Below are 18,085 nucleotides of genomic sequence, written 5' to 3' on the forward strand. Positions count from 1 at the left end.
GGGACAGGCAGAGCCATCTCTTGCACTCTCTGCAAGTGCCTCCCATCACAGCCAAGCCTCAAAAAAAGAACATAAAGTAGAGTGATTGCTCTCTAAGCTAACATCTGGGTAACCAGGGAAGACTCCTGCTGCATTTATATTATCTCCTTGGCTCTACAGATCCGCAGGGATGATGGCAGCAGGGTGGAAAAGTGGGATGGATAACCTGGGTGCAGACCAAGCAGGATCATGCCAGGATGGGGTCCGTTTTCTGCCACTGTCCTTCCAGTACATCCTCTTGGGCAAGTCACCTTGCCAGGGCTCTTACTCTGCTCCTGCTCTGTCTTTGCCCTGGTTGAAACCAAACTCCAAAAGGCCAGAACTGCCTCTCCCCACGGGCATGCAGCCAGCAGACTGCAGCCTCTCTGCAACAGCTGCCAGAGGGGGAAGCAGCCCTCCCTGGCCTTCCCAGCCTCCTTTCCAAGCTCCGAGGCCCAGCAGAAGTTGCTGAGATCAATTGAACTAACAAAGCAATTCCATTACTTAGGGAGGGGAGTGAGGGGGGTCATAGAGGATCAGCTCTCTCTTTAGTCACCATAAACACTTAAACATTACATTACCGAGGCCCAAAGGCCACAAGCAATCCCTTCAGATGGGTTTTATTGGAGTCACTGACATTAGCCGTCTGCTCCAACTCTTCTCTGGGGAATGGCCACTTGAGCTAACTGTATTTGCTGGCAGCCAGTGCTTCCACTGCAGGGCCTGATCTAAAAGGGAGGGCAGAAGGGTGCAGCAGCAAGGCCTCCCCTTTGCACAGGGCAAGAGGGAAGGGGCACTTCCCAGGATACTGACCTGTACTGGTGAATATCTTCAAAGGACTTTGTGTTGTTGATGGCGAAGACACAGAGGAATCCTTCCCCGGTTCTCATGTACTGGTCTCTCATGGCACTGTACTCCTCTTGCCCTGCAGTATCCAAGATGTCTAACAAGCAGGTCTCTCCATCAATGACAACCTGCTTTCTGTAGGAATCCTGCAGGCCAGGAAAGGGAGAGAAAGGGAGGAGGATGTATTAAGGGAGGGCTCAGGTCCAGCCAAGTGAAGGTATGCAGCGAGTGCATCCCTGGGAAAGATGCCAGGTCATGCTCTGCCTTTATCTCCCATTAAATAGCTGACTCAAGCTGTTTCAAAAATGGGAGGGAAAGGAAAAAGAAGGAAAATAAAAAGGAAAAAAGGAGCAGCTGTGCAGGTTTTCCCTTCTCTGGCAGAGCCACAAAGGAGACAGCCCCTGCCTTGCTTTCCCTGTTATCAGCCCTGCCTCTGGCAGACCAGGGACAGCTTTGTCTCTACCATACCACATAGCCATCGACAACTATTTTCCTAAGTTTTATTTTGTCCTGGCTGATCTCTCCTGTTGCTGCCATGACTGGGTGCTGGAAGGGGACACCCAGGAAAGGCCTCTCCAGCCAGCCAGGGTTTCCAGCCACTATCGGTGATCTGTGGGGCTGGAAGATGTTTAAGATCACCTGGAAATCCAGCAACTCTAGTGCATCTCAGATCAGGCATCAGAGGTGATATGCCACCAGTAAGGCTGCAAACTGGGCTTGATGGTAAACCTCTTCTTCAAGCATGAGAAAAAAAGATATATCACACTGTGAGGAGGGTGTTTCCCACAACCAGTCTGTGCCCAGGGGGCTCCAGGAGAGGTAAGGACTATCCATGCAGGTCCTTTCAAGTTGGGGGTTTTCCCTGCAGCAGAGGCAATTGCAACTTATGGCAGTTGTAAGAAGGCCTGGAAATCACCCAGGGTATCCCTGAAAAGGTTTCAGTTTCAAGGTAGGCTCTTCAAAGTACCATTCCTCCCCATCATGCCTTTCCCCTATTTCTAATCTCATCAGCAGGGATGCTGCTGGGGCAACCTCTGCACAAAGAACAGCTTCATCCCTCTCCAACAGCTGTCTCCCAGGTATAGCACAGCATCCTTGACTCTCAGCAAGAGAGGGAAGCCAAAACGAAAGGTATAAAAAAAGGTGCAAGTCGGCAATATGACCACAACAATGCTTTGCAGCCACCCACAGAAGCTATGGTTGCAGTTTAAAATTAATTCTAACATCTGCTGCTCTTCCAACGATGACAAAAATGTTATCAGATGAGCTTTGCAGGTTTGTAGACAAACAGCCAACAGAGCAAAGGTCACCAACAGGACCAGCAGCAGCACAGAAAGGAAATGAGGCCAACATGGTTCACTACTACAACAACGTCATCTACTGCGGCTAATTAAAATCTTACCTTGCGGAGAGTGCTGCAAAAATCAGAGGAGATGTGATCTGCTCTGCCACAACCTCTCAGCCACGACTTCCCAAGAGGGAGACTGCTGACCCACCGAGAATAAGCATGGAGTGATGGCTTCCAGCCAACTGCTCTGAAGGCAACTGGCAGGCTGCTCTGCAGGGATGTGCTCCAATTTCTAATCAATAATGTATCTGAAGCCTCCTTGGTGCAAGGTAGAAGAGCACTGGTTTCACCTGCAGGGTCCCAGTGTCTGGCAGGGACCAGCAAAGGGAACCTCCATGCTTGCACTGCCTGGGAGAGCATCCTCCCACCCCTGCGCCCTGCCTTGCATCCATAGGACCAGCCTCTCGGCATGTGTGTTTGCAATTAATTGCCAAGTCTCCAACTACAGCAGGTCTCACCAGCTGCCAGCACACCTACAGAGAAGCGATCCCACACCTCAGCTCGGGTCATCAACAGGCCACCCCTAAGGCCAGCCAGCTCGCTAAGGTAGCAAAGGCAGTAACAGTCTTGCAGAGGAAGATTTGTACCCTGTTCCCCACAGGAAAGGGACAAGCTCTCCCCATCTTCACTTTGTATCCATTTTCAGCTGGGATGGCAGCTCAGCCATCCCTGCCACGCTGCCAGGTGACCTGGCTGCTGCTGCAAGTGTAGCTGCCACTGGCCCACATGTGCATCCACTGGCACCCTGCAACCTCAATGCTCCTCCATAGCCTCCCATGTCATACCCCAGCTTCTTGCACAAGAGAAAGTGGCTGGACCCAGCTGTGAAGTGCCAGGTGACAGAAACCATGTCCACTTGGGGTTCAGACTCAGAATCCCAGATGGATTCTGGGAGCACCCCAAGTGTGCTGGGGGACCAGGCCAAGACGTCAGTTTTTTAAACGCTACAGTCAGGATATGATCAGAGGCTTGGGAAGCCTGTTACTAGCTGACTGCTAAAAGCTGGAAGACAAACTAAAGAATTTCTCAACACAGTCTGACTCTTTACTCCATCCCTGCTAATTCACCACAGTACACTACCACCAGCATACACTTTCTTGGTGACCTGGCCCTCTTGTTTACAAAATAAAGGCCTTAAGGCTCCTCGGCAGCCCAAGAGCAGGCGTGCGAGTGTGTGCTGTAGCAGGTCGGCCAGCGTTGAGTTATAAAACCAGACATTTGCACTAATGAATCAGGAGAGCAGGAGAGGAGCAGGCATTGAGTTGGGGTCTTTGCCTCAGACGGGACAAACTCACTTCTCCACCACTCCTGCCCTGGGGAGCATCTTCTCAGTGTATCCCAACCCACTCCCCTTTGCAGCACAGCCTGCACTCAATCCATTTAAGTGATGGGTGAAGTGCACATATATATTTTTTTCCTTTTATCCTACTCATTTCAGCATTGCTGTGCTGTTTGTTAGCTGGTTGAACAGTCAGAGTCAGCTCTTGGGCACGATCCAAAGCAGCTTAGTCACAGGAGGGTGGTTTGTTGGTCACATTCTAATGGCTGGCAGGTAACTCTCTATGCATCCTAAATCCCCATAAAATGAAGCATAATTAAAAGGCGTCACCCTGGAATGAGTGAGAAGAGGGTGGGGGGTATGTGAGGCACGACCAAGATAGCTGCAAAGGGATCACGGCTGGTGGGACTTGCAGGTAGAAAAGCACCAGGGGTAAGAGGGGTAAAGAACAGCTCGTGGCTGCTTTAGGAAGATGAGGGGAAGAGCAGAGTGGGGCTGGGGGGAGCAAGGGAGAAGAGCAGACTCCTGGGGCACAGCAGGAGCAGACAGGGTGAGGAGGGTGTGCTGGGAAATGCCATGCAAGGTTTACATTCCCCACTGCCTGTTTACATGGAGAAATTTCCCTGCAGGGTAATTGCAGGGGGCAGGCAGCTGGAACCAAAAAAATAGGATTCCAAAACCCAAAACATCACTGGCTCAGAGCTGCCTCTGCCCACCCTAGTGGTCAAGAGAGGACCCATCCATGCAGATGTCTCCACAGGGAGGCTGCTCTCCATCAGCAGCTCTTTTGCCAAAAACCAACCTGAAACGGGTTTCTGAGAAAAGCACATGATGCTACTCGTGCTGAGCAGGGAGAGGAGCTGGGCAGAGAAGGCAACGACATCCATAAGCAAGGTGCAGCACCGAGACTTGGGAGCCCTTAAATTAAATTCCAGTCTCTGCCACACACTTTGTAGGGGACCTTGACCAAATGACGTAATAGCACGTGCTTTTAAGTGTTTTCTCTCCTTCCCATTGCAATACTATTTCTGCCTTTCTACCAAGCTCTCTCTAGCTTGTTTATTTAAGTTGTAAGCTCTTCAGGGTGGGGACTACACAAACAACACCTACCAGTATAGATTTCTGATCCCAGCTGAGGCCTTTTAGCCATTATGATAATAATAACTGCAGCAACCACAGCTGCATTTATACACATCTGGTAGAGAATCCCTTAGGACTGCAGACAGGGATGTTACTGTCCAAAAGGCACTACAGAGCTGTAATTTGCCTTTCCAGGGCAGACTTACTCCTCATGCAGAACAGCGGCTGCTGTCCACATCTCCCCTGAACGAAGGTGTAAGTCATACAGGGGGTAGTTATTAATAGCATCTCACTACCAAAAGTGAAAGCAGTCAGAGAACGGAACATGTTTTTAAAAAGTTAAAAAAAGGATATTATATGGATATAGATATTGAAGACCAGACCCCCTGCTCTGCACAACCTGGAGGATCACAGGGTCCCTGCCTGCTATTCTAGGCATGGTGCAGAGCTAGGCAGACCAGTGCTACCATTCACACCAACTATGAGACTCACATATCAACCTTTTAACTCCTCGTGATGGAGCAGAGGCAGCACTCTAGGAACCACAACAGTTCAGCTGCTCAGCACATCTCACTCGAACTGCACAACATGCATAATACAACCAAGCTCTGATAAAACCCATTTTATCAGTAAATCTCAAAACATCCTGCACAAGTCAATATATTTACTCTGATTTTACAAGAGGAAAAATGGAAGCATAGACCCAAAATGGCTCTGCAGTCCCAAACCTTTAACCCCTCCCTACACTGTAGTCTCATCAGAAAGGAGGACTTCCATGCTGCGCCTCAGCCCCTGCCCAACTATACCCACTTCTGCTGCCACCCCCTCTGCTTGCTTCTGCTGCCTCCCTCACCGTTTCTCTTCAGCAGACACCGCTGTCCTTCTGCAGGAGGCACAATTCAGTCACTGCAACCTCCTGAGCATGCATGTAGTGACTCAGAACAGTTCTGCAAAGCAGAGGAACGTCCCTGCTCAAGTTCAGACTTGAGACCAAGCTGAGCATGGTTGGAGGCAAGGTGGAGAAGAGCAAAAGGAAAACAAATAGACAGACAGACCCCACACCCAGAGCTGCTTACCTCTATTGTGGGGTCATATTCATCAACGAAATGGTTCTGAATGAGCTGTATTGTCAAAGCACTCTTCCCAACACCACCAGCTCCGACCACCACCAGTTTATATTCAGTCATCTTCCAGCTGACCCCAGCTCAAGATTTCCAGGAGCACAACCACCTGCAAGGAGAAACACAGCCACCGTGTTAGGAGGAGTCCTTCCCCATTGCCACCTGCTTCACAGTGGGTTTGAGCAGTCAGCGCCCCTTTTCTGGCTGGAAAAGGCAGAAATCTGCAAAGCGTAGCCTCATTCCTAGGGTACTGAGCATTCCCAGTGACTCCTACACACCCCAGGAGCACCCAGTGCTGCGAGGCAGAGACATCAAGGTCTGGGATCCAGCACATTGTAACAGAGACACACATAATTCTGCAAGGCAGAGGTGAAGGGGCACACCCCTTAAGGATTTAATGGTCTTTTAAGTTGCTTGACTTCAGCAGGGATTGAGGATGGGACAAGGTAAATCCACTTTACTACTATTCTGCAAGGCAAAGAGCCACCCTCCCTTCTTGGGGTGAAAATCAGCAAGCCACCATCAAGGATGCAATGTGCTTTTAATGTAGCTTTATGAAATTGTCCATGAAATTGCTGCCACAGGGTATCCTGTTCCAGGACCATGCTAGTCTCTCATCTAAAGCTCACCCTGGAGAACCTGGCCTGGAAACAGGAAGATGGTGGGATGGCCTATGTGCCCCAAAAGTCAAGGGCTTTCTTAGCTTCTTCTCACTCAGCACACTGACTACTCTGGGAATCTGGCCTAAGAAAACTGCACTTATTTCAGTCTGTCACTCTGTACTGTGCCTCCAGTATCCACTGTCTTTCTTCTGCTTTTATGGCCTGCTGCTCTGGCATCTCAAACATGAGACAGCCTCACCTAAAACCATGAAACTTGGTCTAGAAGTACAGCACAGAACTGCAGCATCCACAGCTATTTAACCTAATATTCCCCATTAGTACTGACGGTTACTTTAAAATGGCCAAAATAATCAATTGAACTGAATACAAAACTAAGTTTATCCTGTGATATGCTGCAGTCCTTCACCTTGATGGTCTGGACGCAAACTTCACACATTCCCCAAGCAAATCTCAAGAGGTAAGGGAGTGTTACTGATAACAAAGGTACAGGCTGTATAAATCAAAAGTAAACCCTAAAGTAACCAATTTAAGAGGTCTAGTTTTCCAGAAGTGCTCAGCACTGTCTCCAATTTGCCTTAGCTCAAGCTGGCAACCCAAAATCATTAGATACATTTGAATGCCTTGGCCAATGCAATTTGGATATCAATGCCCATGGGAGCAGGGAAGAAGTCCTAGCCTCCCAAATACACTGTTACCTCCACGTCTTTACCTTCAAAGCTGCACTAAGCCTCAAGCCACAAGGCATGTTTGAGATGGCAGCACATCCACACCCTCTGCCTGTCCTCTAGCTAACTATGCCTCCCGCTGTGCTGGCCATTGCAACAGGGAGGAGGGCTGTGGCAGGAGTACCCTTGCTCCCACACGATGAAGCTGGCATGTCCCACAGGGGAGCAAGAGATGCCATCAAGAAAAGTGCTAATTGGAAATTATGACTAGGGTCAGGACGAACAAATCAGATTTCTGCATCACTGTGTACTTGCCACTGCCCTTCAGCCAGAGAAAATTCATCCCTCCTCACATCCCCCCTCAAATTTCTGCTCCAACTCCAACAAGAAAGAGGAACTTTAACTCAGGAAGATTACAAAACCCTGAAGGTTTAAATAGAAATCCACCCTCATTGGACTGCAACCCTTGCCACTGAAAGTCACCCCAGGGTCAGATACCCATCTGTAGCTGTCATCTGCGAGCTCTGGGGAAGCTACCTAAAACACAGTGGGTAGGGGGAAGACAAGCTCACAGTTCCTGTGGCCGGTCACCATTTGATGCAGCCTGCAACACCATTGCATGGGGATTAGATCTCCCTGCACCTCAACACTTAAATCACTCCACCATTCTTCCCATGCTCACCAGCCCCGCTCCCAAAACTCTGGAAGCTGGTACCCAGTCTGCATCTGATATATTTGCTAATACAGCAAAGATCTAATAGAAAGGAGATCAGAACCTTCTGCCTTCAATCCCCACCTGACAACAATCTTAAACCACTCAGCCAGTTCAATCACCCAGTTGAGCTGGGAGCAGTCAGACACAACTGCCTCTTGCCAAAATCATTTTCTGAGCTGCTGTCTCAGTAGCGGGAAGGAAAACAAAACTCATGCCCTTCTCAGCATCCAAGATCTTGGAGAAGGGCAAGGGAGGGGGTACAAAAGAGCAACCAGAACACAAACATGATGCCAAGCAGGACCTTTGGTTATTGTGCCATTCTTTACTGCTGGAACAGCTGAAAGTCATTAAACATGGTGGAAAAGCGGTGATGGTGCAAATACAAGGTGCAAATGATGCGATATGCTAGATCCACCCCTGAAAGTGTCACTGCTTCCCAGAAAATTCCAATGTGCCTCTGTTCTGGCAGGCAAGGAAGAGATGCAGATTGAAAACAATGCTACAGGAGACAATCTAAGTGATCACTCTAATTGACTGTATGCACATTGCTCTGCTCCAATAATGCATGGCCCCACATATATGAGTTTCTCACGTACACTGCTTCTCAGGGACAATAGATCCCCACCCCAGGCTTCTTATGTCTCTTGGATGGGAAGAGACAATTACTATGAGGCATGGTGACAGGCTGAAATGGGGACTGAGGAGCAAATGCTGACTAACCATTTCCATCAACACTGCTGGACAGGAGGGAATCACCCCTGCAGCAGAGCAGCTTCATGGCTCAACACACAGGCATCTTGAGGGTCTAAAGAAACTCTGCAACTAGCTCCTCCTATCTTTCATACAGAGCAGGGAGATCAGCAGCCCCTAGCAAAACACAGAGCAGCTGCAAATAAAGGCCTGCAGTGGCTGCAACAGACCTTGCTCTACATCTGGTGCTGCTGATGGAACAGCTGCTGCAGTGATGCTCCAGGGGAACTGCACAACTGCTCAGGTCTATGAGACTTGCTAAGGCAGTGGAAAAAGCCTAGACTCAGTGTGGGGAGGAGAAGACATGAGTCCTCAAGAAGGGGGTCCTCCCTTGAGACCACCCCAGTAGAAGGCACTGCTTGGCCTGTCCGTTCAGAAGACACCCAGGCCACACAGTCACACCAGCCTCCCTGGTCCACATTGCAGCAGGAGCTGGAGGCCTATGCTCGTTTAACTGAAAATGAGTTAATTTTCTTAATGCAGTCAGAAACCTTTCTTTTTCATAGCTAACCCAGTCATTATTTGAACTTAGTTTGAGAACAAGAGATAACACCCAGGGACAGAGTTAATGTTTTTAATTGCTCTGGTCTGAGAGCCAAGGACGTTCTGAATGTTCTGCTCATAGGCGTGAGGCATTGAAGGAGGGCAGGGATGGGGCAAAGCTTGACTGACATCCAAACTGATCAATAAGAGTATTCCATCCCACTAGCATCATGCTTCATATTTAAGGAGAGTCGGGATCTTCTGGTCTCTCTCTCTCTCACTTCTTGGCTTTCTGCGCTCCTTTTGTCGGAGCTGGGGGAGTTCTGTTTGGGATGTTTAGTTTGGCCTTTTCCCATTTTGCAGAGGCCTCTTGGGCCTTTCTGCCTTTTTTCTCTCTTCAAGATCAGCTGTTTGGGACCGGGTGCTGTTTCCTGAGACTGGCTGCTCAGTGTGGACAGAGTTTGTGAGGAATTGCATTGAATATCCCTTATATTCAATTTCTGGGTTTTTATATATATATTTTTTTTTTTTTTTTAATTTTTTTTTATAGATATATATATATATATATTTACTAGCAGTGTATTAGTATTTTGTTATTTTATTTAACTGTATTCATCTCAATACAAGTTCCTCCCTTCCCTTTTGATTCTCTCCCCTATTTGGGGATAGGGAGGGGGTGAGTGAAAGGCTATCGTGGCTGTATTGCTAGCTTGGGTTAAACCACGACAAGGCCAAGGCAGTCACCCACAGCAGCTTAAGGGTCTTCCTCTTGCTCCTGACCCCAGCTAAGCAGGGTCAGCGGAGGGGCAACCATACACCAGCAAGCCCTGCACATCACCACCCCTGTCTAGAGCTTTGAGCTCTGGTTCCTCTAGAGAAACACAGACCCACATCTCCCTGCTCCACACCCAACCAAGAGGAGGGGGGAGATGAGGGGTGTGAAAAAGCTATTGCTCCCCACCGCCCATGGCCAGCACATAGACAATTTGCATACAAGAACTCTGCAATGTTGGTGTTTGCTCACTCACACCATACCTAGAAGATGCTGCTGCCTCAGCTAATTCTTCACCACCCTGCACACCGCCCACACCCCAGCAATGGCAGGAGAGATTCTGCAGCTTACAGAGGATGGTGAGTCCTGCACACCCAACTGCTTCATACCATTGCTGTAAAATGTGTCCTTATGTAAAGCAAGACTGTGGGGTATGATGGACAGCTCTAGTCATGAGAGCTGCCTGAATTAATGTGTGCTAAAATCAATGTACAGGTGAGATTGCTTCCTTTTCCATAGGATCCATTATGCAAGCTCTTCATAAGGAGCATGAAGACTCAACTGCTCATCAGAGCACATGCAAATGCCACAGCAGAGTGAGCTTGGCCAAAGGCTGTGGAGAAAGCAGGGATTTCTATATGGGCAAGCTTTGTTACAGGGTTGAGAAGCTGGTCTTACCCCTAAAGCTGATCTTACTAATAGCATCTCATAGCTCCCCATCAGGCTCTTTGCTCCTGAACATAGGAGGAGCAAGGCTGATCACCAATGCACACACAGGTTTCAACACAGGGGTGACTGTTTCTCAATGCCACATGAACATCATCACCATATGGGCTGGTTCTAGGAACAGCCATCCCAAAGACAATGTTTCTGGCTCTCCTGAAAACTAGATGCAGGGAAAAAAGTGACACAACTGCAGAAGAGATGGTAACAGATATCCCAATATTTCACGCTCAGTCTGGGGATATACCAGACGGAGGTTTTTGGCCTGTTGGCTGTTGTGAAAGCTTTTCCTGATGTGAGGATTTCCAGAGGAGGATAAACAAGAGTCTGTTTTTCTCAGCAGCTAACGCAGAGCCCAGACAGAGCTGATCACAAAATAACAGAGGGTAACACAAAAGCACAGCCTTCAAGTCCCATGCTGAGCAGGAACAGAATGGCTTCTTCCATCCTCTGCAAGCTCTTAAAGATCTGAAAGCCTGACCCAGATCGCTGTCTGGTGTTTTCTCTGCCTATCCATAATTATCAGTACTCAACTGTTTCATGCCCCAAAAGCTGGGCAGGGCTGTCGAACAAATAGCTAGGTGAGACAGCAAGGAAGAGAGATGTTCAGGAGCACCATTCAGGAAGAGGAGGGCTGGGACCTGCATGCCAAGCCACTGCTTTATTTCCTGACCTTGTGGATTTTCTCCTGTAGTGAGAGGGCTCCTGGCGTCCATTCAAAGCTATCTAGGAAAGCTTCTGCATGGCAGCAGCAGCTGCTTCCAGCCCAGTGGCCGGAGCCACGCAGCTCCAGCAACAAGAAACATCTGCCAGCCTTGTGCCAGAAGCCAGAAGACCAAGTGTCCAGCCCCAGTGGGCACCAGCATCCTACCTTTGTCTTGCAGCGAGGGAATGAAGGTGCAGGTGAGGGCAGAAGGTACGTCTCCTTATCTTCTCCCCTGTTGGCACACGCGGGGCAGCATGGAGGCATTGCCCACACAAGCAAGGACCAAGATGCTTGGTGCAAGCTTTCATGGGATGAAAACCTAAAGCAGATGCAGGCATCAAGGTAGAGGTGCTACCCAGAGAACCAGCTGTGTCCTGCGAAGAACAACTTGGTGTTCTTCACAGTGTCTCTTCTCCAGTACAGAGTTTCATCTGCAGGGAGAGAGGTGGTTTTGGGGACCTGACTGAAACCTCTAGAAACTCACTCAGCAGAAGCAGAGGTGAGGAACAAAAGGGGCTTGGCCCCATCAGTACATCACATCACCACAGTTTCAAGAAAAGCTCAGGTGTCAAGCAAAAGAGATTTGCAGTGGGTTTCCAATGCATTCACCATGAGGGAGGTTCTGACACCCTTCCAACAGAATCACTGAAGGAGCTTTCTTTGTGTCTTCCCCTTCCTCAGGTCACCTTGTTTTTCCCTCAGGATGGACACCAAGTCAATTAAACAAGCAAACAGATGGATTTTTGTGCAGCACTGTCATACTGACGCCAGCTACGACAGAAGTTTTACAGCTGTTCATTACAGAATGTTTACCCTCTACCTGTCCATTGAGAGTCTCTGCATTTAAAGACATCAGAAGGCAGTGTCACCTCTGCAAATCTCTTTGGATGTGTCTCAGACTGGACACCCTTTCATCCACAGAAACAAAGCCCTGTCCACAGGAACCATGTAACCCTTAGACCACAAATGCCACAGTGTTTGATTTTATTTCCCCTTGGCAGAGAAGCCCTGCAGACAGAAGTGGTCTGCAGTCCCCTAGAAAAACAGTCATCTCAGCCCTTACTAGCAGTACACCATACATGCAAGTCAGAAATCCTACTCGGTGTTTTTAGAACACTGACAATGCAAACCTTGCTGGCTCACCCCCGTGACTGTCCAGGCTCCTCCATTTGTCCACACACAAGACTGTCACTAACGTCACATAATACAGGCTCTGGAGGGACTTAAGGAACCTCTCCAGTGGTGTGAAATGCCACCTTTCCTTTTCACTCAAGAGTCAAAATTCTGATGGCCTGCCCAGCCTCAAAGAGATTAGCAAAACAAGGATGGCAAGCTGATGCTCTGTTACAAATCACAGCCTATCAAGTGCTTCATTGTAGTTTACTTGTTGCTATTTAAACTAACAAGGGGGCTGCAAATCTAACCCAACATGCTTGTTGCTGGCTTGCTTGCTGCATACTTGCAAACTCAGACAATGCAGCCCACAGATAAAAAAGAGAGAGGGATGCCAAAGATGGAATAAAAGTTGCAAATGGTGACTCTGCTTTGGAGAAATGACTTGGAGATAATAAATGCCTTCAGCTGGGGAAAAAAAAAAAAAAGAAAAAAGCCTAAGAGAAACAGAATGGCTTCTTCCAGCCTCAGCATACTCTTCAAGATCTGAAGGAAAAGGCAGCCTGTCCCAAGAGACAGACTACAAAAATATTGCTCTAGATGAAAAAAAAAAAAAAAAAACCAAAAACGGGTAAGGAATAAAACCATGTGGGAGACTCAAAACACAGGAGAACACATTCAAGGAGAAACCTGGGAGGAAGAACAGCGGAAAGCTGCGGGTAGGTTCGAGGCACAGGCAAGTTTGGAAGGGAGGGATTGCCTCTCCAAGCCAGCCATAAACAGGTCCCAGCAGCAAGGTACAAGCCATGGTTTTGCACAAGGTCTTGAACACGCATGGGTGCGTCCTTGCACCAGGCCCAGGCCTTAATACAGCTTCCAGCTAAAGCACCTCTGGCAACACAACCTCTCTGCCAGAGAGTATCCGACCACAAAGGGCTTGTGAAGCCCCTGCTTGTCTTCCCTCTCCAGAATCATAAAAGCATTCTGTTGGGAAAGACCTTTAAGATCATCAAATCCAGCCATAAACTTAACACTACCGAGTCCAACTCTAAACTACGTCCCTAAGAACCACATCTACGCATCTTGTAAATACCTTCAGGGATGGTGACTCCACCACTTCCCTGGACAGCCTGTTCCAGTGCCTGACAACCCTTTCCATGAAGAAATGTTTCCTAATATCCAATCTAAACCTCCCCTGGCACAACTTGAGGCCATTTCCTCTTGTCCTATTGCTTGTTGCTTGTGAGAAGAGACCAACACCCTCCATGCTACAACCTCCTTTCAGGTAGCTGTAGACAGCAATAAGGTCTCCCCTCAGCCTCCTTTTCTCCAGGCTAAACACCCCCAGTTCCCTCAGCAACTCCTCATAAGACCCCTGACCAGCTTCACTGCCCTCCTCTGCACTCTCTCCAGCAACCTCAATGTCCTTCTTATGATGAGGGGCCCCAAACTGAACAGGATTAGAGGTGGGGCCTCACCAGCACCGAGTACAGGGGGATGATCACTTCCCTGATCCTGCTGGCCACACTATTCCTGATACAAGCCAGGATGTTGTTGGCCTTTTTGGCCACCTGGGCACACTGCTGGCCCATATTCAGCCACTGCCAACTATCACCCCCAGATCCTTTTCTGCCAGGCAGCCTTCCACCCACGCTTCCATGAGCCTGTAGCACTGCATAGGGTTGTTGTGACCCAAATGCAGGACCTGGCACTTGGCCTTGTTCAACCTCATACAATCGGCCTCAGCACATTGATCCAGAAGGTCCATATCCCTCTGTATGGCCTTCCTACCCTCCAGCAGATCAACACACCCACCCAATTTGGTGCCATCTGCAGACTTTCCCTCAACTAATAAATATTCTTAATAAAGTTATTTGTTCCCTGTTTAATCTAAGCAAAACAACTAGTAGGCAGCTATACCTAAACCACCTAAACCACACAAAACAGCAAACAAACTACACAAGTCAGTAACACAATAAACCCAAAGAACAAACCAGCTATCCAAGAGCTTCCCCTCTGGATGAAGGAATTGTCCCCCTCAGCCAATACAAGCCACTGAAATTACTATACTCCAAAGAAAGATTAGGAGGCCCTTTATCTTAGGAGCTTATAAACTAAGACTGCTCATGCCTGTGTCTCCAGCATCATAAGCATGGCCTGGGGAGCAGCACGCCACCAGGAAACTCCAGCAGGTGTTGGGACATGCTTGCGAATCATGGTAGAATCGTCACCTCCCACCACCACCACTCTACCTTTCTCCCTGCGAGAAAGGAACCCATCCCACTGTAGTCTCTGCAGAAGAACAAATCTTCCAAGTTAACTTCCACAGAGAGAGAGAGCAGGCTGCTCTGCAGGTTACTTGCTGCCAGACCATGGAAAGTTCTGAAGAAAACAAGCAAGCAAATAATCCACTGCTGGACAAAGACCCTTAAAAAAATTACAAGCCAATGGGAGAGACCACCTGGGCTGGCACACAAGTCACTAGCTGAAAACACCATTTGTCTGCATCTGGCAGGGCCAGCAGTTTGAAGAAATTAAAGACAGCTTTTAAATAATGCCTGTGATTTATGATCTAACACTTAAGTGCTGTTTAAGACTCTAGCTGAACAAGAGTAGCCTACATAACGAGAAGACTGGAGTTTTGTCTGAAAGCCTGGTAAAGGTGGATGCATGAAGTCTTGCAGTCAGGACTCAGGACCTAGTGTTGACTCTGCCAGTGCATGTGGGAAAGCAGCATGGGGGAGGAAAAGCTCTCACTGCCAAGATACAGAAGATTGCAAACTGCCAGGCTCTTCTGCTTTCATCTCCTCTCCAGCCTCCCAGGGCCAAGCAGGTGGTTCAGAGGCAGACACTTCCCCACCTGCACTGGCAGCTCTCCACCTCAACCTGGAAAAGAGACTTCTCCCAGGCCTCCTAGCCTTTTTCAGAAAATCAAATGAAGAACATACTCTGCGCAACAGAGAGGCCAAGATGGAGCTCAAGAGAAGAGGCAGCTTTTAACCTTCCTTTGCATTAAAATTCCATATATAAACATAAATGTAATGGGTGAAATCCAGTGTGGTGCACCTTGAACATATGAAGAGATGGACAGGTACCCAGAAAAGTTTAAAACAAGACCCAAATTATAGACAATAATAACTATAACTGTTAAAATGTGTGGTAGGCCAACCACGAACCCAGGCTCTGAGCAATCTCTTGACTTTTTAGACTTGGTACCAAATTATATTGATTTTCCCACAAGATATAAGGCACAATAAAGTAGAAACTTGGACCAGACAAGCACATAGCACCATTGTAAGTGGATCTCTGTAATTACAGCTATTGACAGGAACAGAGAATATCAGGCTTTGGGGCAAATGCTGCCCAGTAATGGGGTGGGATTACAAGAGATGCTGTCTCCAGGCTGGATTCCAAAGGTAACTGATGTATTCAGCCTGGTCGTCTTGGTGACAAAAGGAGCAGCTGCAAGCAAGCTCCCCGGCAGGTCACAGCTGCCTGGCTCTCTGCTGCAATGGCGTAAGAAGAGACAAATTCAGATCTCATCACTAAGCTGCAAGAGATGGAGCACCCAGTGCTAGCACTGGAGGTGGTGGCCATGCATGAACAGAAACAACATCCTCCTCATACAGACAGGCAAGGGGATTCAAACAAGCAAAGGGACTGCCCAAAGTCATCAATGGGTGGTAAAGCTGGGAACTAAATTCAGGCAACGTGACTTCCCATCTGGGGTCTTCATGTGAGACAAAAAGCTCACAGTAGAGGTTTTGGATGGGAAAGCTGTTGGTCTCCTGCTGTGTCTTTGTGTTGGGCTGTCAGTGCTGGCAGCTCCTTCCCAGTCTAGCTTCCCTGGGCAGAGATGGTTGGGGAGGCAGGGTACATCAAGCAGGAAAGCCCCGAGTGCTGTAAGAGGTGCCCTGCTCTCCAGTTATCCTAATGAAATCACAACTGTGTCACAGGCCCAGGTGGCTGGTAGAGAGGTAGGTGCTCCAATGCACAGATAAGCAATGGGAGATGTAGGTAAGGCTGGGAGCAGAGGGGCGGGCTGAGTACCGCTGCCATTTTTCCCACTCAAAGTCCAGCTACAAGAAAGGGGGAAGCCACTCGTGCAAGGTGGCTTTGTGCATCCCTTAAGACAAGGGCCAGTCCTACCTAAACAGATGCTTATCAGGCCAAAAATGTACCCCATAGTCAAGAAATGCATTCCTCCCATGAGATTTCTGTTCTCTTCTCCCTCCTCATCCTTCTCTGTTCCTCCCAAACAACCGCTGACAGGGAAAAATTAGGAAATGGGTTTCAGGAAACGCATCCAAGCCATTTTCACTGAGAAGAATTTGCAATGGAAATAGGTCTGGCTGTTCAGCTTCCTGCTTGCTTTAAATCCTAACACATATGTATTTTTACAGCAAATAAATGCATAAGGACATGGGGTATTTGCAGCTAGGAAGTTTCAAAATTGTTTTGATAATGCTGTTAAGTTTGGTTTGGTTTTCATTATTTTTTTTTTTCATTTTTTAATTTCATTTTTTATTTTGTTTTTTTTTGCTTTCTTTTAACATCTAATGGATAAGAGACTTTTTAAAAGGCCTGGTTTTGGAGCAATATAATATTACAAGACCATTGGTGAGCTCCGGTCTCCAGGAATGAAATGGTGCACGCAGCACATGTCCTATCACACTACAGCTCCTGCAGCAGAAAGGTCTAGACAGCAATCAGGTGGCATTGGGATCAGGTGGAAGGAGGTGGAAGCTGCTGTCTAACAGCAGAAAAGCAGACAGATTAGTATCTTGGGAAAGCAGGAGCCCTGTCTGCTCCTGCCCATGCAGCACTCACCCTCTAAATGCCTAACCAGCCCTGCAGAGAAACAGAATCGTCTCATCTGGGGATAGCTCAAGTGCCCGTAGAAGCCCAAGAAAGACAGAGAAGGAATGAGAGGGATACCCCTCTGCAGGGACAGCCAGCTCCAGCTGGATTCGGACTCAGACAGACATCTTGGGGTACCCTTTGGTTAGTACCCAACTTGGCTCCCCCAGTTTCCATGCAGCACCTAAGGATCTTTTACTGGAAGGAGGAAAGCAGGTGTGAGATTTAAGTTTGGATCAGCAGACTTTGTTAAGTTTGGGTCCTGGATTACCCAAACCTCGCTTTGCTGCTCATGGTAAATCTCAGCCACAGCAGGCTTGTTAATGTGATGCCCATGTCGCCTTCATCTGCAACAGTCTGCATTTAAAAAAAAATCCAAGCAATGTTGCTGTGGGTAGGTTATTTAAATGCATCACTGTCACAGCACAGACCTGCTGCAAATAAGACTAATGATGTACAGATTACAGCTCTCCATACTGAAAAGGGGGCACTCTCCCTCTTGGCTCTGGAGCAACAAAGGGACACTGCACAGGGACTCATCCTGCCTGTCTTGTAAGCATCACAGCATGGACGCAGAAGACATGCTCCTTCAACTCTGAGTAGCCTCCACACAGGTTCATGTATCCTAACACCTGGAAACACATGGCATAGCAGATCAAGGAAATGGGAACTCCACCCTGCAACAAGGAACCCACAGCAATTAAGTGAGTCACTGATGGTCACAAATGAAATGCATGGTAAAGCTAGGGATTTTGGCTTCCCCTCATTCAAGCTTCTGACACAAGACTGCTTCTCATCAATGGCTGTAATCCATTATACAGAGGACCCAAGTGCAATGCCTACTCCATCACCTCCATTGCAGCCTCCAGCCTCTGCTGGCAGACCTGCATAATCAGCAGAAGCAGGGGGATTTCCTTCCAGGACTTCCTTGGGAGCCAACAGCAACGACAATATGCAGTATTTTAATGGCTCGCAGCCAGCCT

General features: G+C 48.2%; 1 protein-coding gene across 2 annotated transcripts in view; it reads right to left on the reverse strand.

The window, feature by feature from the left end:
• The window catches only part of HRAS (HRas proto-oncogene, GTPase), a 43,484-nt gene that overhangs the window by 5,136 nt on the left and 20,263 nt on the right, over positions 1-18,085 (reverse strand). For both annotated transcript variants that reach the window (XM_065065021.1, XM_065065020.1), the window contains exons 2-3: positions 5,648-5,801; positions 832-1,010 (exon numbers count right to left, since the gene is read on the reverse strand). In XM_065065021.1, coding sequence (XP_064921093.1) covers positions 832-1,010; positions 5,648-5,758 — 290 coding nt within the window. In that variant the 5' untranslated portion in view covers positions 5,759-5,801. The remainder of the gene's footprint in view (positions 1-831; positions 1,011-5,647; positions 5,802-18,085) is intronic.

The sequence above is a fragment of the Columba livia genome, chromosome 5 (assembly GCF_036013475.1).
Source record: "Columba livia isolate bColLiv1 breed racing homer chromosome 5, bColLiv1.pat.W.v2, whole genome shotgun sequence".
Lineage (NCBI taxonomy): Eukaryota > Metazoa > Chordata > Aves > Columbiformes > Columbidae > Columba > Columba livia.